Source organism: Pelobates fuscus, chromosome 3 (assembly GCF_036172605.1).
Source record: "Pelobates fuscus isolate aPelFus1 chromosome 3, aPelFus1.pri, whole genome shotgun sequence".
Classification (NCBI taxonomy): Eukaryota; Metazoa; Chordata; class Amphibia; order Anura; family Pelobatidae; genus Pelobates; species Pelobates fuscus.
In genome coordinates, this window is record NC_086319.1 from 223,670,256 (window position 1) to 223,694,326 (window position 24,071).

General features: G+C 38.7%; 1 protein-coding gene across 2 annotated transcripts in view; it reads left to right on the forward strand.

The window, feature by feature from the left end:
• Positions 1-24,071, forward strand: part of RELN (reelin) — a 466,948-nt gene that overhangs the window by 347,243 nt on the left and 95,634 nt on the right. For both annotated transcript variants that reach the window (XM_063448139.1, XM_063448140.1), the window contains exons 24-28: positions 90-276; positions 6,549-6,754; positions 10,991-11,162; positions 12,318-12,518; positions 17,939-18,174. In XM_063448139.1, coding sequence (XP_063304209.1) covers positions 90-276; positions 6,549-6,754; positions 10,991-11,162; positions 12,318-12,518; positions 17,939-18,174 — 1,002 coding nt within the window. The remainder of the gene's footprint in view (positions 1-89; positions 277-6,548; positions 6,755-10,990; positions 11,163-12,317; positions 12,519-17,938; positions 18,175-24,071) is intronic.

Genomic DNA, 24,071 nt, shown 5'->3' on the forward strand with positions numbered 1-24,071 from the left:
TGCAGGAAGAGTGTCTTAAATAATAAAATCACTAGTAGAATATTCTTCAACACACACTGCTCTAATCTTATGTGCTTCCACGTGTTAAGGTGTGACTCTGGCTTTCAAGACTCACAGTGCCTCCCAGAAACATCACTTCCATCCACTGTGATGTCTGACTTTGAAGGCTTGAATGGCTGGGACACATACTGGCAAGAAGTTGTTGGAGGAGAAATTGTTAAACCAGAACAAGGCTGTGGAGTCATTTCATCAGGCTCCTCACTATATTTCTCCAAGGTATGTAAAGATCCACTGCAAACACTGCAACTGGGGAAGCAAAAGTCTGTTTAAAACTAACGCTAGAGTGTCTTCCTTACTGTTAACATGTAGAGGTTCAGTGCTTGCATTAGAAATAGTTTCTGTGGTTGTGTTGCACCTTAATGGTTTTGTAAAATATGTTAAAGAGCAGGGGGCCGGGCTTCACCGCAGAGACGAGCAGACGCGTGTGTCTGCAGCTCCAGCACTGTTGTGCAAACTTACCCGATTTCTACGCTGGTAAAGGCTGCGAACCGGCTTACTTTGAAACTCAATCGACAGAGGACCGGGAGACGTACAAGATGGCACCGCAAAAGTGATGTTACTCACCAGTCTCGCCAAACTGGAGCTTGCGGCCTAAAAGACGGAGTGAGGGAGACGGATGCTCCCCTGCCACTGTATCCTGCTGCACACACCAGCGTGGATACCCGTTCCCCCTCCTATGGACCCGGCGGGGGACATCCCGGTCCCCACCGTCCATATGCGCACAACTACACTGCCTCTTGCCGTCCACCAAGCCTCCAGCCCGGAACATACTAGGCGCACCCTGGTCATAAGTGCACGCATTTCATCAACTGAGTGACAACTCTGAGGACAATGCACTGACACAATTGGACAGAATATTTAATCAGGCCTAAGGTCGCCCGGAGAACTCCTCCAAAGCATTGCCCACATTGCAGTAAGACCATGGCAAAACACCATGGCCTTCCGCAGCACCCGCAGAGGGAATGACACGGCCTCACAGAGCTTCAGAGTCTGTGGAGAGAAGATGCAGACCTGCCACTGGGCCTGGAACTGTAGAGAGGCCTCTGCCTCGGCCGCACTGCCACCCTACAGGATCCCAACAAGCCTTCCACCACTTTGCCCAGCAGGGGAATAGGCTGACCGTGGATATTCTGACCAGCGAGCTGTACCATGCAGTACTCCCACAGAGCACTGCACTACAGAGATGATGGGGTGCACTCTCACACCAGCTATTTAACCAACTCTTACCACAAACTCTGCTTTGCTCACCCATATTACGTTTATTTACTTTCCCATGTCTAGCATAGTCCGAGTAGCACAATCAATAGCGAATGCTGGGTCTGGGCGGCCGGCACATTATACTACTTTAACTCATAAGGCAGTCTTGACAGAGAGTGCAGGGCACCGGTGGCATCATTTTTATGCTTAACCAATCTACTGATTTGTCTAGCACGTAATGCAACCGTTTAATCCCGATAACATTCTCCACCTAGTCAGACAAGTGTTCTGCTTAACCTTTTACCTAATAAGCCCAGCATGTAATCAATCGTATATATTCTCGTTCACACCCTTTGCATAGTCAGTCAGTGTAGCCAGATTTTTATAATATGCCGCTTTGTCTCTCCGCTGACTACTTTTCCTACTCATGTAATTGAAAAGGCGCAGTACCATACCCTTAACATAAAATATCTTGCCGTTTCCTTCGAAATGATGCATAGTGGTGTCCCTAACTGTTTCCAATGTCATGATATATGCTTCATTGTGTGTTCTACATATCCTTGCATCATGTACGACCAAAAATAAAGATTTACAAAAAATTAAAAAATATGTTAAAGAGACACTATAGTCATCAGAACTACTACAGCTTAATATAGTGGTTCTTGGCGTAAATTCTGTCCCTGTGGCTGATTACTGTAAACGCTGCCTTTTCGAAAAAAAGGCCAGTGCTTACATTGCTGCCTAAGTCCACCTCTAGTGGCCGTCACTCTTTCCAGGACCTACATTCAGTGTCTCCACTCTGTGCATGGAGATACTGAATACTTCCTATAGAGATGCATTCATTCAATACAAAATAGCGCAGCAATTTGCCATGCATGTGCATTAGCCCTATGGGGATGCATTGGATTGGCTTTGTTATCATCTTGGTACTAGGACACTCTAGCACATGTTTGTATTCGCTTTGCTATAGTGTTTTTTTAATGTGCCCTGGTGCCCATTACTTTTTTTTTTTCATAAAAACATTATAGAAGTCCACTAAAAAAAATTTGAAAACAAAACCTTTTTCAGATGTATTTTATATCTCTCATATGATGTTACACTGTGTAATATTTGCTAAAAACAGCATGTGGGAATAACTGCATGAAATATGTACTTTAGTCTTGATTGTTTTATGTCTCTTTTATATTTATAAAAATCTCCAACATGACAAATAGATGAATGTCATTTCAGTTGCAAAATATCAAGTGGTGATTCATTACATTTACTATCCTAAGAATTACACAACTCCTCATCCTAACTGCCTCAGATTAGATTGAACTAGAGAACCAAAATTGTCATATTTGTGCACAATATATTTCAATACATTATATTTTTACTAGCCAATAGATATTTAGTTTGATTATTTTATTAAATGTAACCTTAAAGACAGACATTTATATTTCCCACTAATTTCTACTTTAGGGACACTACAGGATAAAGTACACGCATTATTTTCATGCATTATATAAATAATGCATGAAAATAAAGCAAAACAAACAATAAAAAAATATTACATACTCTCATTAGAAGTTGTAATTGTTATAAATTCTTAAACTAGACATCTCTTCTAGTGAGCTCTCAACAAACCAGGAAGTGACTCCCTTATTTAATTGTAACTGTAGCATTGTAGAGATTATCCCATAATATGGTCATGAGGGTTATTCACTCAAGTGACAATTACGGGGAATGCAAAGTTAATTTAACATTTAAGGTCAAAATAGTCATACTGAAAACAGAATTTAGTTGGAGAATTTTTCAAATTTGGCTATTTTTGCCTAAATTTCAAAATTCACTTTGCATTCCTTTTCAAATTCCCGTCAATTCTAACTTTAGGTAATAACCTTGTAAGGGTTAGTTGGAGCTGTAGCTCAGTTGTTGGCTTTCTGCTGCTGGAACTGCTGGGCGCGAGGGAAGAGAATAACGGATATTAATGAATTTATTTTTTTTAAACTTAAGAAATATAGAAAATGTAATCTTAACGAACTGTAGTACAACCTACAAATTGTGCCTATCATATGAAATACCTTTACAAACATAAAACATTATGCTGGAAATAATAGAACTCTTAAGGTAACCGGATGTATATACACTGCTCAAATAAATAAAGGGAACACAAAAATAACACATCCTAGATCTGAATGAATCAAATATTCTTCTAAAATACTTTGTTCTTTACATAGTTGAATGTGCTGACAACAAAATCACACAAAAATTAAAAAAGGGAAATCAAATTTTCAACCCATGGAGGTCTGGATTTGGAGTCACATTCAAAATTAAAGTGGAAAAACACACTACAGGCTGATCCAACTTTGATGTAATGTCCTTAAAACAAGTCAAAATGAGGCTCAGTAGTGTGTGTGGCCTCCATGTGCCTGTATGACCTCCCTACAATGCCTGTGCATGCTCCTGATGAGATGGCGGATGGTCTCCTGAGGGAATCTCCTCCCAGACCTGGACTAAAGCATCTGCCAACTCCTGGACAGTCTGTGGTGCAACGTGATGTTGGTGGATGGAGCGAGACATGATGTCCCAGATGTGTTCAATTGCATTCAGGTCTGGGAAACGGGCGGGCCAGTCCATAGCATCAATGCCTTCATCTTGCAGGAACTGCTGACACACTCCAGCCACATGAGGTCTAGCATTGTCTTGCATTAGGAGGAACCCAGGGCCAACCGCACCAGCATATGGTCTCACAAGGGTTCTGAGGATCTCATCTCGGTACCTAATGGCAGTCAGGCTACCTCTGGTGAGCACATGGAAGGCTGTGCGGCCCCCCAAAGAAATGCCACCCCACACCATTACTGACCCACTGCCAAACCGGTCATGCTGGAGGATGTTGCAGTCAGCAGAATGTTCTCCACGGTGTCTCCAGACTCTGTCACGTCTGTCACATGTGCTCAGTGTGAACATGCTTTCATCTGTGAAGAGCACAGGGCGCCAGTGGCGAATTTGCCAATCTTGGTGTTCTCTGGCAAATGCCAAACGTCCTGCACAGTGTTGGGCTGTAAGCACAACCCCCACCTGTGGACGTCAGACCCTCATACCACCCTCATGGAGTCTGTTTCTGACCGTTTGAGCAGACACATGCACATTTGTGGCCTGCTGCAGGTCATTTTGCAGGGCTCTGGCAGTGCTCCTCCTGTTCCTCCTTGCACAAAGGCAGAGGTAGCGGTCCTGCTGCTGGGTTGTTGCCCTCCTACGGCCTCCTCCATGTCTCCTGATGTACTGGCCTGTCTCCTGGTGGCTTACATGCCCTGGACACTACGCTGACAGACACAGCAAACCTTCTTGCCACATCTCGCATTGATGTGGCATCCTGGATGAGCTGCACTACCTGAGCCACTTGTGTGGGTTGTAGACTCCGTCTCATGCTACCACTAGAGTGAAAGCACCACCAGCATTCAAAAGTGACCAAAACATCAGCCAGGAAGCATAGGTACTGAGAAGTGGTCTGTGGTCACCACCTGCAGAACCACTCCTTTATTGGGGGTGTCTTGCTAATTGCCTGTTGTCTATCCCATTTGCACAACAGCATGTGAATTGATTGTCACTCAGTGTTGCTTCCTAAGTGGACAGTTTGATTCCGCAGAAGTGTGATTGACTTGGAGTTACATTGTGTTGTTTAAGTGTTCCCTTTAGTTTTTTGAGCAGTGTATAGTCATTGATCATACTTGTTTATCTTAAGCCAGATCATGAGCAATGACTAGTGAACGTAACAACATCAATTGTGGACATGGGGTGAGAAATCATCCACTGGCACATCTGTCATTCTTTTTGTTCATACCTATGGAATGTGCTCTCAATTACCCCAATTACATAGTAGCTCATGAATTAAGTTCTGAATAATTACTGAATTTTAAGAATGGAGTTTCCCTGGATGCAGACAAAGTGAGCGAGCAAACATTTAGGGATAAATAAACAAAATACGAGTCTGCACTGGCTTGTCGAGAGGGGAGGTGTAAAATGAATTCATCCTAACATCCTCTTGCTACAATTTTGTTTAAACCTCATATGACTACCCCTGTGAGGGAATGGGGATTAATAGTGAATTCTTAAACTTTGTAGGCATTTCAAACATTCTCAGTTATAATAAATAATATATTCCTATTGCAATTTCAGTTCAGACGTCCAGGGATTTCCCCCACATTTGGTATTCCATTGGCACATTTTTCATAGGGCACCACTCTCAGTATAGTTGTGTTATGGTACTTTTTGAAAGTAAACCAAAATGTTCAAATGTCTATCTGTTCCTGTCCAAATCAATAAAATTAAATTGCGTATATACGCTGAAGTAATTAAGTCTGACACACAAGGTTCAGGTTAAAATAACTTCGAGAAAGTTTATTGGCAAGTGAAGTAAAAGCGGGCGCGCAGGCCCTTTTAAGAGGCATTTTGCGTCATCATTGATTATTAGAATATCAGCAAATAAACATCATCAATTGGATTAATTGTTAAGTGTCGGTGTTAGTGTCTTACCTATTGGTTCAAAAAATTAAGAGGTTAGTCCCGTGTCCACCCACCAGAGGTGGGATTATTCTGGACACGGGTGGGGACAAGGGGGTCCTAAGCGTCATTTTACACGGTCAATGATATCAGGCTTCATGTCCAGGTGCAAGGTCTCTTATGAATAGAACATTTCATTACTACTGTGTTCTGTGGCCTTCAAACTATACTATCTTACAAGTTCTAAGGAGTAGCCAGCAAGTCTTAAGGAGTAGCCAGCACCTCCTGGTACTTGTCCTTGCAGAAAAACACAGTCTTTGTCTACCGTACTAATTGGGTTGAGAAGTTCAGTCACGTAATGTAGCTTTAAAATGAACAAGTTAAGTCATGAGGACAAAATGGAGGATTTGAAGAAGTCAGGTTAGGAGGACAAAATGGAGGATTGTCACAATATAAGGTTAAAATGGAGTTAGTACAATAATTCAATACAAGTACAATAAAGATTTTTAATAATCCCACATCAGTTGTATGGATCTTTAAAATAGTGCCTTGCAGTTACTCCCCCAGACCAGTCTCAAGCTCAATCCAACATGCTGACTATCCGCACAGAAAGGATTCTAGCTTCGAAATTGTAGAAGAAAGAGCTAACAGAAAATGTAACTGAGCTTGAAATAATGTGGTGTAAATGGCGTGTATTCATCTTTAATTCCTAAACACAGACCATTATTAAGACAGATATTTAGAAGATGTTACCAGACATTATGTGTCAACTAACCATTTACTACTTAATGTTTTATAATTTCTTGAAGGATGGCAGAAGACAGCTTGTTAGCTGGGACATGGACACAACGTGGGTAGATTTTATTCAGTTTTACATCCAAATTGGTGGAGATAGCTCTTCATGTAATAAGCCAGACAGCCGAGAGGAAGGAGTTTTACTTCAATACAGCAACAATGGAGGGATCAACTGGCATCTCCTGGCTGAGATGTACTTCTCTGACTTCAGTAAACCCAAGTAAGCAGCATTGCCCATGGTGATTTACGTATTAACTGTAGTATTACGTATAGTTTCTCAAACAGTATAAAAGTGTGTAAAGTGGGTAGAATCATACTTTACACACTGTCCTCTGATAGAACTATAAAGCACATCCCTTGGGACATGTGCCTGCTCACGCTGCATTTTTCTACACGTTCCTGCACACCAACTCTCCTAGTGTTGTCTAAATATTATTTTGAGAGTTACAGCTCACTCACCTCACATGAACTGTATAGAATTGATATATGCTCACTAAATTTATCAGACATTGGCCTCAATTACATTTAAGCTTTCAATAAGCCTTTTATAAAGGTAACTTTGAGTAATATCGATTTGTTGACCGTGGTGGAGCAGCAGTCACTTATTACTCAAAATTTTAAACAAACAAGTACAATATTTTTACGATAAAGCATATAAGGAGATAAATATAAGTATAACAAAGTATTGATCATGTGGAATGCGGGTACCTGCCATGTCTCTAATGGACATGTGCTTGCAGGCACAAGGACATAAATGACCATTATATATAGGAACCAGGAGGCAGGTGTTCTCCCTAACAGTTTCAGTGATCACTGCTTAGTTTACAGCGTGCGCAAAAGGCTACTAAATCCTCTCCCATGGTTAAAATCACCAGGTCTTTAAAAAAATGTAATCTTGAATAATTTCTTAATGACATCAAGAACCTCCCATGGCACAGATTAAACTTTATTCCAGATCTAGACTGTGCAGTTGAATTCTTTCAGTCTGAACTCCTACAAGTTTGGAATTTGCATGCCCCGCTACGTAAGGTGAGAGTAAAAGGGGCACATATGAACTTGATCACAGCTGACCTCATCCAAATGTACCAGTTTCGAAATTCATTATGGTCAAAGTTCAAGCGTACTGGTTCTTTGAACGATCACTGTGCATATAGACAATGGTAAAATATATGCACAAAACAAACAAAATTGGCCAAGGCCCAATATTTCTGTGAAAATCTGAACAATAACATCTCAAACCCTAGAAACTTTTGGAAAGTCATAAATAAATTACAAATTCCCCCAATCCACTCCCAACCTTCCACTGTCAAGTTCAATTTTAGACCTTTACCTATTAGTGTCATTAAGAAACACCTTAATAACCTACAAATTAAAAAACAGTCTGAACCTGATCAAATCCCAGCAACTGTGAGTATTACCAACAGTCTAACTATCTGACCCCTGATCAATCAGGTTTTCACCAGAATCACTCCACTACAACTGCCCTCTTAAAAGTTTGCAATGACATCCAAACTGGCATGAAACAAAGAGACCTAACTGGAGCTATTTTCCTTGATTTTGCAAAGGCCTTTGACACAGTAGACCATGACACTCTGCTGCAAAAACTAAAAAGCTCAGGTATTGGTGATCGTACGCTAACCTGAATTTGATAATTTGTATCGGATCGCTCACAATATGTATCCATTTCTGACAGCGACCCTTCCCTCTCCCAGTCACGTATGGTGTTCCCCAAGGTTCCATTTTCAGCCCCCCTACTATTTACATTATTTATAAATATCTGCAAATTCACAATGTACACATGTACGCAGACGACACAGTAATCTATACAAACAAATCCGATCTACCGCCGCTTGAGGCTGTGCTCCAAGACCAGTATACAGAGGTAGCAAAGTGGATCGCAAAAAAACACTTCCTAAACACTGCCAAAACTGTCACAATGATCTTTGGAACAGTACCTAAATTACACAAATTACACAATTCCCACCTATCCATCAAAACAAAATCAATTAGCACACTGACCACAGTGCACTCTTTCAAATACTTGGGTATGTTGTTAGACCCCAATCTATCTTTTGGCCTCCACATAGAAAAACTTGCATCCTAACTTTACCCAAAACTAGGTGCCCTGTGCAGAAACAAATCCTGCCTAAGCCTTACAGTAAAGGAAAAGATTGTACAGCAAATGCTGATGCCAATCATTGATTGTGGGGATGTACCTGCACAGCAAACCCACCTTAATAAACTTAATACATTGTATACCTCGTTCTGCCACTTTGTGCTACAATGTAATTACATGACCCACCATTGTGACATGCTAAAATAACTAAACTGGCTGTCACTGGAATCCAGACGCACCCTTCATCTTTCCAGAGCTTTTCTGGGAAGCCCCACCCTACCCGAGCAGAATGCTCTCCCTGGCTGTACCCACTTCCTATAAACTCTGATCCAGTACCAGCACTTTATTTAGTCTACCTCAATACAAAAAGAAAGCTGCCCGATCCTCTTTTTCCTACAGAGCCTAAAATCCTTTAAGAGATCCCTCTCTACATATCTCAAAACAGAATGCACCTGTCATGGTTGATTATATATTTCCTGCCTGTTCTATGCAAAAAAAATTATATATTGTGTATTAAAAGGACACTATAGTCACCAGAACAAGTACATCTTAATGTAGTTGTTCTGCTGGTGAGTATAATAGTTCCCTTCAGGCTTTTTTCATGCAAACACTGCCTTTTCAGAGAAAAGGCAGCGTTTACATTGCCTCTAAGACACCTCCAAGTAGCCACTTCGTAGATGGCCACTGGAGGTGCTTCCTGGGTCAGTGCTGCCGAAAAAGCAGCCCTGACGTTCAGCGTCCCCACGCTCTGCATGGAGATGCTGAATTTTACTCATAGAGATTCAATGCATCTCTCTGAGGAGGTCCTGATTGGCCAAAATGGCATTTGGCTCTGCCCCCTGCGGGAAAGCATTTGATTTACTAAAAATTGGCCATTTTGAATAAGGTGAGTTTTAAACTTTCATAGGGGCTTCTAGGGGGGGCAAGCCACCTAAGTGGTGGGTTAAAGACTATAGGGTCAGGAATACATGTTTGTGTTCCTGACCCTATAGTGTCCCTTTAATATTGTTTTTGTATTGTAGTATACCCTATTGTATCAATGCAATGTTTTGTGGACCCAGGACATACTTGAAAACAAAAGAATTCTCAATGTATCTTTCCTGGTAACATTTTTTATAAATAAATAATATCCATCCTGGTGGGAATAAAGAGCTATGTGTAGGAGAGGATATTGGGAGGGTGTAGACAACCCTACCTCAGGGGAAGCCTTACCTTTTCTTTTTCCCAGAGCAGGCACTTCCTGTCTTCTCCAGTCTTCTCCACCAATTGCTTCTGAAATGACCAGAAGTACTAGAGATTCTATGGTCAGAAAGGGTTGAGTAGTGAAGGGCGGTAGCTGGTATTGGCCACAGGAAAACACCACAGGAAACGCTGCAGCAACCAACAATAACGTCCTCAGCCATGATATAAACATATTTTACTTCAGTGCTTTACAAGCCCATACTCAGGGTTCTTACTGACGCCCTCTAAAAACACCACTGGGGTGGACAGATAACTGACCCCACCTGTAGCCAACAGGTGAGGTCTCCATTAAAATAAAAAGTGCGGGGTACATTCTATCCTATTATTTTACTTATAGCCCCACAGTGGGGACATGGGAGGAACCTGTGCCAGGTGCTCCCTGTGTGTTAATAGCAACCGGGCAGCAGTGTCCACTGGCTGCTCATTATTTGGCAGATGTTACCCCACTTGTGACATGGTGAGTTGAGGCATGGGGAGATTTAACACCTCCCTTAGTCATATTGAGTCCCATAGACTTTTCTTTAATTTTATTTCTAACAGGGTTATTCAGTTAACACAAGGCAAATAAATGTGCGGAAGATATCAGAAGGTATTTCTACTGTTCAAAAAAAAAGTAGTGCAAAGATGTTTTTCATTCTGGTGTCCTCAATTGAGCCTATTTTATGTATTTTTTTGTTTTCACTGTTACCGGAAATCTCTTTCCTTTGACTTATTTGCTGCACTCTGTTCTCAAAATCTGCACAAGCAAATGAGAACAATGAGTGTCAGTAATGTAACATTTACAGTCCAAGTGAAAAGAAGTAAATCACTGTTCGTGCCATTTCCTCTTTTAATGCAGCCTGTGTGTATATTGTTTACACGGTTTGCAATGGACACACTGATGGCTGCGTTGGATGGAACAATGGGTGATTTTATGTAATTTCAAACAAAATAAGCCATACACAAGCATTTCTTGTGATATAATTGTGTATGTTTCATATTTGTAGTTCTGATAGATAAAACATAATAGGAAAGTGATTTATTTTGTTGTCACCATAAAAATGATATCTGATGTCCCATGACTAAAAATGAAAAATGTCTGTCTTTTTGTCTCCTCAGGTTTGTGTACCTTGAGTTGCCTAATGCTGCAAAGACCCCATGCACCAGGTTCCGCTGGTGGCAGCCCGTGTTTTCTGGGGAAGGATATGACCAATGGGCAGTCGATGATGTCATCATTTTATCTGAGAACCAGAAGCAAGTGATACCAATTGCTTACCCAACAATGCCACAGGTACGGCAAAAGCAGTAATATCTTTTAATAGTAAAATCACTGCTATTGTTTAATTCAGACAAATGTTTCCTGTTTGTGTAATAATCTTTCTGAGTAATAGGAATGGGAAATGCCCTCTTGGCAGGGCAGCAATTTCAGCGCTCTGATAAACTTGCCAGTATTTTTGAGAAATTTACAATAACTTGGCTTTCAGTAATGAGAGATGTGATCTTACATTATTTAACAAAAGCACATGGCAGTTGATGGAACCTGTCCCATGTTGTGTGGGAATGAGTGTCATAATTTGTGATAATGTGAGTGAAGCAGGGTGGCCTCTGTCATTCTTTTCACCTGCTCCATTCCCTTGTTATGCACAGTGTCCAAACCTCCAACTTTCATCGGAGCAAAGGGACAGTGATCATCCGGATCCTTACATGATTGCAGCAGAAAGAGGATGGAGGGTGTATTGTACACCAGACCTGTTGCAGTTGCTCTACTTTTGCCACTAAGAATAAAAAGAAATCTTACATCTAACAAAGTTATTCATTAACCTGACAATTATCAGTAACTGACCATAGTATTGCAAATTATTAAGCCAAAATAGCTTAGCCTTTGCCCCAAAATGTTAAATTCTCTATAAATTTACTTCAAAATCCCAATAATTCTTCTTTAATAAATAACCCTGTAAAAAAATGTTTTTTTCCAGTTTGGTGCTTTTGGAGTAAAATGTGCAATTCTTTTTTGAATTCCTGACAATTATGACTTAATTTATTAACCAGTTAGGAGGTTTATATAGTCTTAGTCATAGCTCAGTGTGCCATTCTATTAAGCTCTTCAGGACAAGGGTTAGACAAACCTTTCATTACTGTGACTGTATAGACATAAGGTATTGTTTCAATTTTATATTCATTTATTTTTGTTATCATCCATTATGCAAGGTGTCTAGCTATAGCTATATGTTTATAAACTCTCTGTGTTCTGTACTTCTACACTGCCTCTGTCATTTCCCTCTGCTTTTAAAATTCCTGCTCTCTTTGCCTGTTAAAAAAAAGACATCTTTTTTTCCTGAGCATTCTGACTCTAAAATAAAAAAAAGTGTATTAGTGAAATATATTTCTAATTTTACCTTTGTTTGCACTGTTTCTACTTAAAGATTTAAAATGTATGTCATTTTAGAGCTTTTATGAAAAACCTGCCTTTGATTATCCTGTGAACCAAATGAGTTTCTGGTTGATGTTGGCTAATGAAGGAATGATTAAAAATGAAAGTTTCTGCTCTGTTACCCCATCTGCCATGATATTTGGAAAATCAGACGGTGATCGGTTTGCAGTAACCAGAGACCTCACTTTAAAGCCTGGATATGTCTTGCAATTCAAGGTATCACTATATACTTTTTCTGTACACTTAATTTACCATTTAGTCCTTATGATAAGCACATATATACTATTTATTTAAATACAACTGGTTCTCTGTTAAGGGGCCCAGTTGTACTCTGGGGCCCACTTGTGGTGTACTGACAATATGCCTCTTGTCCTACTGAAGAGCAGCATTGGGAGGTAGGGATGTCAGATCACTTCTCATCAGAGCCCTAAGGATGCCACATGGGAGTAAATGTATCCATTAGCCTAGAACCACCCACCAGGAGATACCACCTGTCTGTGCCATAAAAGGCAGGAAAACAGAAGGATGGCTATTGAATCAAAGCTGGATTTAAATTGTGTGTATGCGTGTGTACATGTGTGTGTGTGTGTATATTTATGTATATATGTATTGCATTTACATTATTAAATTATTATTTTTTGTACATTTATCCTAATCTTGTAATTCAGTTGATTTTACTTTTAATTATTTTTCAAGATCTTGTGCCCAGCTAGGAAAACACATCTAAATGTGGTTCTAAATTTGTGCTTTATTTGATTTGACAAGCTGTTGTCTCTGAATCCTGATCAAATTTTTATTGAGTTTATAATGAATTCCCATTTGTGAATTTTGGGGGTAGACAGCAATGTAATTTTAATGAGCTAGTCACTACTTCATGGTCCTTACATAATTGGCGAATACAAATGATGAATAATTTACGCGTGGAATTATTAAAGAGATCAGATGTTTACAGAGCAGTGTTCAAAGATAATTTCCACAGTTCTAAAAATAGGGCTGCTCACTGGGAAGAAGGAATAATATTGTGTAATGTGCGGGCATTTGACAACAGTTGATATATGTGGCCATAGGCATGCCTATACACTGTGTACTAAGTGTTGCTATGGCAGATTTGATCAGCTGTCTGATGGCAAATAAAATTCCCCACCACGCACCAGTCTGACAGGACTTCTGTCATGTCATTCCATATGTGGTGGGTTTTAAAAAGTGTATTATAGTCAATCTGTAATCAAGGCTTGCATTGATTTGGGACAGGTTAGCCCAGCTCTTATGGTGTGTTAACCTAGTGCTCACTACCATCTACAGTTTAGCAGACTATTATCTCCTAACTGTTCGCTGCCAAATCCCTGAATTTGGTTTTCATTCCTGTCGTCCTAGGTTTATTGCCTGGTGTTCCACTAGGGAAATGCCCCCAATCAGTGTACTACATGTACATTAATCAACGAGGAACATTTGAACCACTATATCAACTTCAACTGATTAAAGTGGTTATGGTTTATGGAGACCATAGGAGCCAGGTCCTGCATCATTGATAAACAGTTTACTCACCATTTAGCAGAGATCCTTGGTCCGTGCAGCCTGGCCTTCAATAATAAAAGAGTGGAGGAATAGCTATGCTCAGTTTCATGCCATGCCAGGGTTACTGGGAATAAGTAGGCTGAGAACACAGCTCTGTTTTCACCTTATCCTAATCAGAAGCCCCTCTACTAAATGGTGAACTGTTGAACAGTAATGTGGGACCCAGCATCCATAGACTCCAGTCACCTTTATTATATTAGTCAGTTGAAGTGTACGGTGCAGACACTGCTCCTTTAGCTAGTTTGCTGACACCACTACCCTTTAAAGAATAAATATTATTTTGCTGTATTTCTTTTGAGTCTGTGCACTAACAAAAACATGATTTTGTATTTTACAGGTCTGTTTGCTAGAACTCAGATTCAGAGCAAAGTGAAATCCAAATGGTAACATTTAGGCGAAGCAGCCAGGGCGTGATGATGATGATGATTTCTACAAATCAGCAAATTTAGTCTAAATTTTGCCATTCTGATTTTAGTATTCTAAAAAAATCTGAGTTTTGTGAATAACCCTGCTAATTGCCAGCTGCTCTAATCAGGGACAGGGTAATGGGTTAAGTGACTAAAATATTTCTAATTCCTTAAGTGTTACAAAAAAAAGTATTTAACAAGATCATCAACACTTTTCACATTAACACATTTTGTGTGCAACTTGCGACATTACAGGGACAGGTGTAATGGCTCACGAGGCTTATCGAAGAACCTAAATAAAGAATTATTTTATCAACATTTTTACTTAAAGCAGCCAGTTTAGTGGGAAATTTGATTAAACCCTTATCTCCCAGACACATTACAACACAATTTACACTTTTTTATTACAGTGTGAGGGAGGATGGAGGGGGGGCTCGGACATAATTTAGGGTTTCTGTAGATTTGGGTTCCTATATTCACCTGTTTGGATACATATCCCTTCTTGCACCCTGCAAGAATCATAAACCGCAGGAAAGTATTATTTCATAAATCATGATTATTTTTTTTTTACTAACGTTTGAATGCAGTCTAGCAAGCATTACATAAAGAATCCAGGACAATCTGAGGGCATTCAGAGACTAAAATCAATATATCATTCACAACTAGGATTATTCAGTAAATGCTGAGTTTTAGTGGATTAAATCAGAATGGCAAAACGTAGGGATTCCTTCTAATGCAGGTTACTTTCAAGATCAGAAAACTTAGCGCTGAGTTGCATACACACATCTGGTAAGGACGTTTTTGAGAGGGGGGGGGGCATCACTAAGGAGGCAGGCTTATGGCACAGCATTCTGCAAAACGTTGGGGGGGTTTTCCTGCAAAAATATAAAGATTTGAGCAAGCATGAAATACAACTTGTTAAAAAGGTCAAAACGTATTGAATGCATTAAAGTTGAATTGGTGTCCAGAGTGTTCCTTTAAAGAGACACTCCAGACACCTAAAGCACTTGCTGGAGTGCATTCTGTGTGAATAGTATATTCTCTTTTTTCATTTTACAAAAATCGCAGATTTTAACAGAAATTTGAACTTTTTAAAATTAACCTTATTACACCCCCTGGCTGTGAATCCAACACCAGGTCCTGTTACTTCCTGGTTTGGTTAGCTCAGTGGAGTTAAACTCAAGAGGCAGGAATTGCTCAGAGCACCTGTCTCATTGTGCTTCATTGGGAACTCTGTGATTGGACAGTCACAGACAGTGGCTAGGTTTGAAGAAGGTGGCTTGCAAAGGTTTGAGAACTGCATTTTTTGCAAGCTGTTTTTAGTTTTAAATCCAATGGACAAAATGCATAATTAAATGCATGCATGTTTTAATTTGGGATATATTTACTACATAGTGATTTTTATAATTTTTGTATTTGGGCAGTATCCCAATAAATGAATCTAATGAATTCAATAGTACAGCATTTGCATCTTTTGCAACCCACCAATTTATAGAATGGTTCTGAGACCAGGTATCCCAGATGATTCTTGTTACTATCTACTTATCATAAAGAAATATTTTGTTAGGAAACACGCTAAGTACCATATGCATTGTTCAACGTAAGATCAGTGTCTTAACGCACCCTTTCTATGCCAGGTAGCTGTGTAATTAAAGGAACACTGTTGCGATAGGAATACATATCTGTATTCCTAAAGCTACAGTCCTGGAGCCCTTTAATGAATTGTACCCCTTCGATGGGTACAACAAAAAAATTACTCACCTTTCTCAAGCACTGAGTCTTCCTTGGTGCTGCCACGACCTCCTCCTTGAGTTGCGTGCCTCCAGGATCACGGACCAGTCCAATGCTCTTCACAAAAAAGCATTGTGGAACGTAGACACAGGCACAGCACTTGCCATGATGTGCCTACAATTCCTCCATAGTGAATCATTGTATTCAATTATGTGCATGACGTCTCGGTATGTTATGGTTTGTGTTTCAGGAAGTCAGATTCCCGTCTCTCATACCCATAGGGCTTGGAGATATGGCTTGAAACTGGGCTTCCAAGCCTTCTGATTAGTTTAATATTGGGTTTTGAGAGTGAGGATGGTGGGTGAGGGGGGCAGGACTGCAGACACTATAACAACTTCATTAAAATGAAGTTTCTAAAGTGCCTACATTGTCCTTTTAATCTGGATCTCTGGTTATATTTACACTATAATTATATAAAATAAGTACATTCTATAGCTGCTATTTTACACATGTTGATAACATTGAGTCATACTGTAAACAGAGTTAAAAGGTTTAAAGGTGATATTTCCTGTTATGAGGAACATTTTACAGGAATATGAAACACCGGGCATATTTTTCGTTTTCTTCTGTTATTTCAGCACTTTGTTTAAGAGCAAAATATTTTTGAACCTTTTTACATAATGTATTCATTTTTGTATTCTCTGTACTAAAAATCAAATGAAAATTAAATTGCAGAAGTGCTAGCATTTCACGGTACTGTAATATAATCATATTTATGCAGAAATAGCACAACCCCATGGTAGTGTAAATATTTGCAGATATGAGAAGAAGATGAAACTGGAGGGTTAGTTTTGACATTGGTATGGGTTTAATTACACTAGACTAGAGATAAAAATTAGATTTGAAAGGCTTAAATAACTGGACTGTGATTATAGCGGAGTTGAAGAATTTCTTCAAATCAGCTGTGTTTTGGTAAATGTTGCCATTCAGATTTCAGTTTTCTACTCTATTCTAATTTGGAATTTAGTTAGTAACAATAAAGCTTCCTATAGTTATTTTTTTATCTTCATTTTGTCAGTGCCCATGATCCAGAATTATAATACAGTTTTGTAGAAAATTGTGTAACCATTTAGTAAATGTGAGATATATAGGCAGTATAGTACATAAAGTGAGTACTTTACTACTAGCACAGATAAGGACAGTTTGTTTTACATTAAGGATTTATTTTAAAAGGACATGCATCACTTGACATTTTTTAAACCATCAAGCAAACACTTTTAAACAAATATATAGAAACCAACATAAAGCAATAAAAACTTTGAAAAGTAAGTTTATAAATTTACTATAAACTTGCTGAGATAGCAATATTGGGCACGCCACTCAACTAGGGGAGTTTCTTCAGCCTTGCCCCCGACACTGAAACCTGGTCTGCATGATCACACTGAGCAGACTCCCTCTCTGCTTCCCCTGTCTGGATTTTGCAAGGTGAAGAGGTCTTCAACTGCACATGTGTAAATCTATCAAGCATGCCTCATGCACTTTTACAGCATTCCATCGGACAGGACACTGATTGGACAGATCAGTGTTCCCCCTGTAGTTGGTGTGGAAAGCATAAGAAAGAAGAATCAGGTAATTATGAGAAACTCTACCTGTAGAGTGAGGCAACTGTTGCATTCAGCTATAAAGCTTTTGAGTGTTCGATTGTTGTAAAGTGATGCATGTCCCTTTGAATATCATAGTTACATAGAAATCTAGGTTGAACAAAAGACTCAATTTCATCAAGTTCAACCTTTCATTTTGAGTTTAAAAAAAGTTGAAATATAAAAAGAAATGAAAAGAGGTCAGGCGGACAGACAATCAAGATAACACAAACAAAATGGAAAATATGTACATCTCAAAACTGACTGTTCTTTTTTGATTTAGTTGATTGTAGGTTGCACTAATGTGTTCAGCAATACGACCCCAGTTCTTCTGCAGTACTCACATGATGCTGGTCTGTCTTGGACATTGGTGAGCAGTGGCTGCTCTCCTGCTTCACAAGGAATCAAAGACTATGAAGGAAGCTCTCGAGAAGTGTGCGAGGCCACCACATACTACACTGGAGACTATGAGGACTGGACAAGAATCACCATTGTGGTACCGAGATCTCTAGCTTCTAGGTAGGAAATTATCATAATAGCAGCAATATAAAATGGTGTATTGCAGCATATAATATGAATTGAAAAATAGTAGCATTGCCAGTTAACCTTTGAAGGGAAACAGTTATTCTTCAAGTCATTCTTCAAATAAAAGCTATTATTAATCACATTCCACAAATTCTATGTTCTAGACAAGTAACCATGCATTAGGAAACAGAAAATTTAGAATTACACATGAGTTTGCCGACTGTGTATCATTTAATGTAAACACTTAACACAAAAGCACTTAATGTAAACATACTGGAATAGTCATAATGGAGAGTCATAGTTATGTATTGTTTTAACTACATTAACTACTCATCACTGTCAAGTTATGTAAAATTTATATAACAGTTATTTAAAACCTATATTATGCTAAATAACAATTCTGTGTATACTTTATTTGGGATACCTAAAAAAAACATTTGTGTAATTGTTCATGTATTTGTTGATCCTTCTATGAATTAACTTGCTGTTTGGTGTTATGTATTATATAATGTTTCAGATGGGATCTGAAATAGTAGAATATAAGCAATAATCAAAATTTTGTCACATATAGAAGATGTGAAAAGGGTAAAAATTTGTAAATTCCCTGACAATATGAATTTGTAAGGGAGCTGATAGTATTTTTAGGAATTTAGCTTCCTAAAAATGCTGCCAGAATGTAAAACTTTAAACTCTAAATTGTAACAAATTCAATTCCAAATCACAAAAGTTAAGTCAAAATAGCTGGTTGTGAACAATTATGCAAATCATGAGCTATAGTCACAGATTAGCTATTGCAATACAAAATTGTATTTAGTACAAATTGAGCTTAATGCAGGAGGATATGAGGGGGAAGTAGGGATGGGGCAGATTGATACTTTTGCCTAAAAAGAGGATCTATTGCATAGAGACAGCTGTCTAAATCTAAAAGAAGTTACGGTATAAAGATTAATATAAAGGAAATATTAAAAATATTGGAGTAACTATATTGTTTAACCCAATATTCCTCCTTCCCCCTTACTTTGTCTCCTTATCCTATGTCTAGTTGGCCTTATGATAAACATCATGTAGATGTGTGAGTACTCCTCCCTTTCTTTCACATTTACATTTAATAGCCATTGTGTCTTCAGTCCAATAACATTCCAATCAAACTGAGAAAATTGATTAGAACTTTAAACACGGGGGTGTGACCTGCTTACAGTGGGAAATAGACATCTGAGTCTGCTGTTCCCGCTCCGATACCTTCTATAGGTGTTTGTGGTAAAACATGAAAATTGGTGTTACCTTGAGTACCCCCTGGCAACAATCTCAGCAACTGGTTGGCCCCATTAATGAGTTCCTGGTCACTCTGTCAGGCCTGCAGAACACTGGGAGGTCTCTAATATAGAGCTGTCTTCATTCTCATTAGATCAGGCCTATCGATCTAGGCCGCCTATATCCACCGCCTCTTACTGCACCATAGAGGAAGAATTGCACAGGATTGTGCACTCCACGAATGCCAAGCAGAACCTGGCTTCCTGTATGACTTCTGCTAAGGATACAGTCTGGCTTTTTGGATAATCACATCACTAGGTTTTTTTAGAAGAAGCAATGGACCTCCTGGAGTTACCAATTACAGTGGAGGGATTGCAACTCAGCCAAACACTCCAAGCCAAGGAAAGCCTGGTCCAGATGGCTTTTTCTTGGACTACTAAAAGCCTTCAGGGACATTTTATACCCCCATGTGGCCACAATATACAACACATTCTGAAGGAGGGCAGACTGGGCAAGACTCATTCTACGTTCATATTTTTCTAAAGGAGGACACAGATCCTTCATTATGTGCTAGTTATTGATCCAACTCCTTGCTCAATTGTGACCTTAAATGATTGGCTACAATTATTGCACCACCACCTTTTGCAACTCTTAAAAGACACTGAGGAGATCTAATGCTAATGATCAAATGCTTTCTGCTATTTGATCGCATTTTCACATCCATGGTTTCACTCACCCATCTCATATGATAAAATGGGATTCTTTATTTTACTTGTTTTCTTGGGAAAATAAAGTTGTTTTCTTGAGATAACAAGTCAGAAAAAACATTAAAATTACATGGCCCATCTGGGCTTCCATATGGAACTAGTTAAATGAAAAAAATATATATATATGCTGTTAAGAAAAAAGTTCCCCAGCTGGTCCTGTCTTTAGATGCCGAAAAGGTCTTTGACAGGGTCAGCTGGAAATTTATGAGTACAATTTTAGAAAAATATGGTTTTATATGACCAACAAAGACAGCAATGATGGCCTTTTATCAGAATCTAATGGCTAAAACAGTGGCATTTCCCGAAGATTGGTTCACCATAAAAAAAGGGAACAAGACAGGGCTGCCCTCTTTTTCCCCTCCTATATGTCTTTACCTTGGAGCCTTTTGCTGCAAGTATAAGAGCTAAAGCTCAAATTAAAGGGGTTCTTTTAGATCAAACAGAAAATTTAAGATAAACCTTTATGCAGATGCTATCATAGTTACTTTGACAGAACCAGCATTATCTATAGGAGAGTTAATCTCTAAAATAGATAAATACAGTAAAGTCTCTAATTATAAATTAAATATGGAGAAATCCCAAATTATGCCCATCAATTTGGACCAAAATGTAATTGAAGAGCTGACCCTAAAATATTCTTTTGCATGGACAACTGATGGCCTTATGTGTCTTGTGATTTAACTTTCCAAATTTGAACAACATGATTATAAAAAATGTTGGTATAATTAAAAAAGTATGGAGAAACAATCAGTTAATAAAGACTATAATCACCTGGGTGCTATTCCTCAATGGTACTCCCTCAAATACCAATACAAACAATAATTAGAAAAAAAATGAGAATGCACACCAGAAACCAGAAGTAATATATAAGACCCTTGATAAATGCAGCCAGGTGGTGCCGAAACGTTGGGGGGTTATTTTGGATTCGTGTTTCTGCCCTATTAGGCTTTTGAGAAATCTGGTAAACTATTATTGTTCATTATTTACATGTTGCCTATTTTTGTCACTTTATATGTTATTTGTATGCTTAAACCTATTGTTGGTTTATTAAACCAAGTTATATATTACTTGTGGTTTCTGGTGTGCATTCTCCTTTTTTTTCTATAAAAATTGTTGGCACATTATTTAAATATTCCAGTAATAAGTTATTAATTGAATGGACAAATATAGGAATCGCGTGGTTGTGGAGAATGAATATTAATGAAAAAGTGAGAGTGAAAGTCTTACATCCTTCCAAAATGGTGCTATCTATTTAGAATGGTTCCATTAACTATACCTCAAGTAAAACGTGGGCAGGTCCATAAGCTTTTTAGGTCCTATATATTAGGCCCAAAATAGACCTAGAATTGCAGCTTCACACTTAATGAAAACGACTAGTCGAGGAGATTTGGGGATTCCAAACATCATCAGATACTATGAAGAAAGCAAGATGTTCCATCTGCGGAGATGGCAGGACCTACAATCAAGTAGAGAACCTTGGCACTATATTGAGTCTTATATCCGGAAAACTAAAGATCTCTCTTCTGTACTTTGGAGGGATGCTAAGGCTAGTAGTACTTTTTTTTTTAGCAACTATAGAATATACTTATCTAAAAGACCTGAATCACACTTGGCTGAAATTTAGGAAAACCAATAATCTACTGGACAAAATTTCTAGATTCAGTACTATTAATACAATTGAATACAATGTAACAGATCTTCATTTAAATAAATGGTCTAATATTACCTTTTCCGCAGATTCAGCAGAAATTAGACATTTTTACTTATTTTAGAATAAAAAACTATTTGACTTCTCATCTGTTTCATGTGGGAAAAGATATTCTATATAAAAAAAAATAAATGATTTGTTTAAAGAAGATTCTAAATCAAAGTCTATCTACTGTTGTTACGAAATTTAGAAACAGAAACCAAACCTAAAGCTTGGAGAAATTGGGATAAAGACTTCAAGTTCCCCACCCCACTATCCTTTTGGTATAAATCCATCCAAGAAGTTAAACAATCATTACACTGTCTAAATATTATTGAGTTACACTATAAAATATTACATCAATGGCACATGGTTCCAAAAGTTATGAACAAAATTAACCCTTCTAATTCAAATATGTGCTGGAGGTGTAATCAAGAAGTGGGAACTTGTAAACACATCTGGTGGAAATGTGACAGTATAAGACCAATATGGATAAAGTGACAACAGAACTAACCAAACTGGTAGGGAAAGTCTTTGTAAATAATTTTCAAGCACTCATCTTTTATTTTTAATATCTCAAACTTTTCTAAGCAGAAAAGATTCTTAATAATCCAGCTGACAATGGCAACAAAGGTAGTACTGTCAAGACACTGGTTAAAACAAGAAGTCCCCACATGAGCCCATATTTTAATCCAACTTAACGCTGTGTTCCAGGTACTACCGATCCCTCTTGCCTCCCCCTCACTCGTGCCCTCCTCCCAGGTAAATAAAGGGTTAACCTTATCTCAGCTCTGATGTCCCTCAGCGCTGGGTCCAAGCTCTGCCCCTCCTCCGTCCCTTGACTGAGGGCAGACTTAGGTGCAAAAAGGGACACAGCACCTAGACCACTTCAATGAGCTAAAGTGGGCTGGGTGCCTACAGTGTCCCTTTAAATATCAATATAATATGGAAACAGGGATATCTTATAAGTCTGGAAACAACTTGTTTTACGAAAATAAATGTTCTCCCTAGGTGGGTCACTTGATAGTTAAAAATCCTTGATGAATCTCTTTTCCACATTTCAATCTTGTAATACATTCTCCGCAAACTTCTGAATCATTAGAGGCCCCAAATAAGCTTTAGGTTTATTCACCTACCGATTAAACTCCCAAAAAAACAATAAATTGACCCGCTAGCACTCCACATTGTGCTATGTATTGTTAATCTTGTAATTTTTTCTTTAAAAAAATTGTATTTGTAATTTGTCTATCTGCCCAGTCAGTATTTAGAATTTAATAACTGTAAACCCAATAATGCAAGTAACTGGACTGTGCTTATTTGTTTGTATTAATGTTATAAAAGTCAAAATAAAAATTATATTAAAACAAAAAAGGGACTGCATGGCTGCATTCACATAATGTAGCTATAAATGCACATCTAAATCCTTAAAGGAACACTATAGGGTCAGGAACACAAACTTGTATTTCTGACGCTATAGTGCAAAACCCACCATTAAATTATCCCCCCTTAAAAGCATGAAAAACTGCCCAGCCCCTTGGTGACATCATCAGAATTGCCAATTTGTAGCCAATCCAATGCTTTCCCTATCGTCGGACTGGCTAAAATCGGCAAAGGCGGCGGGGCCAAACGCTATTTTGGGCAATACGCACTTCCTCTTCAAGATGCATTGAATCAATGCATCTCTATGAGGAAAGTTCAGCATCCCCATGCAGAGCGTGGGAACGCTGAACGGCAGGGCTGCTTACTGTGCAGCCCTGAGCCAGGAAGCCCCTCCAGTGGCCATCTGAGGAGTGGCCACTTGGCAGTGTCCCTAGGGGCAATGTAAACACTGCCTTTTCTCTGAAAAGGCAGTATTTGAATGAAAATGCCTGAAGGTAATGATTATACTCACCAGAACAACTAGTACTATGCAACTGGTGACTATAGTGTCCCTTTAATGTCTTATGACATGCCCTGCAGTCATCACAATCTGGTCCTTAAAGACTCTTTTCTATTTATTTAGCACTGGTGGTTCTGTAAAGCCGTGCTGTCATTAAATGGTAGACCATTATTAAAGATCAGATTCTTATGAAAGCTTAGACTATTATTTGATAAAAGCATTGTTTACATTCTATACCATTATTTCAGACAAATAATCAAATGTGAAAATTGATCTCTACATTTATATTCCATAAAAACACAAATCA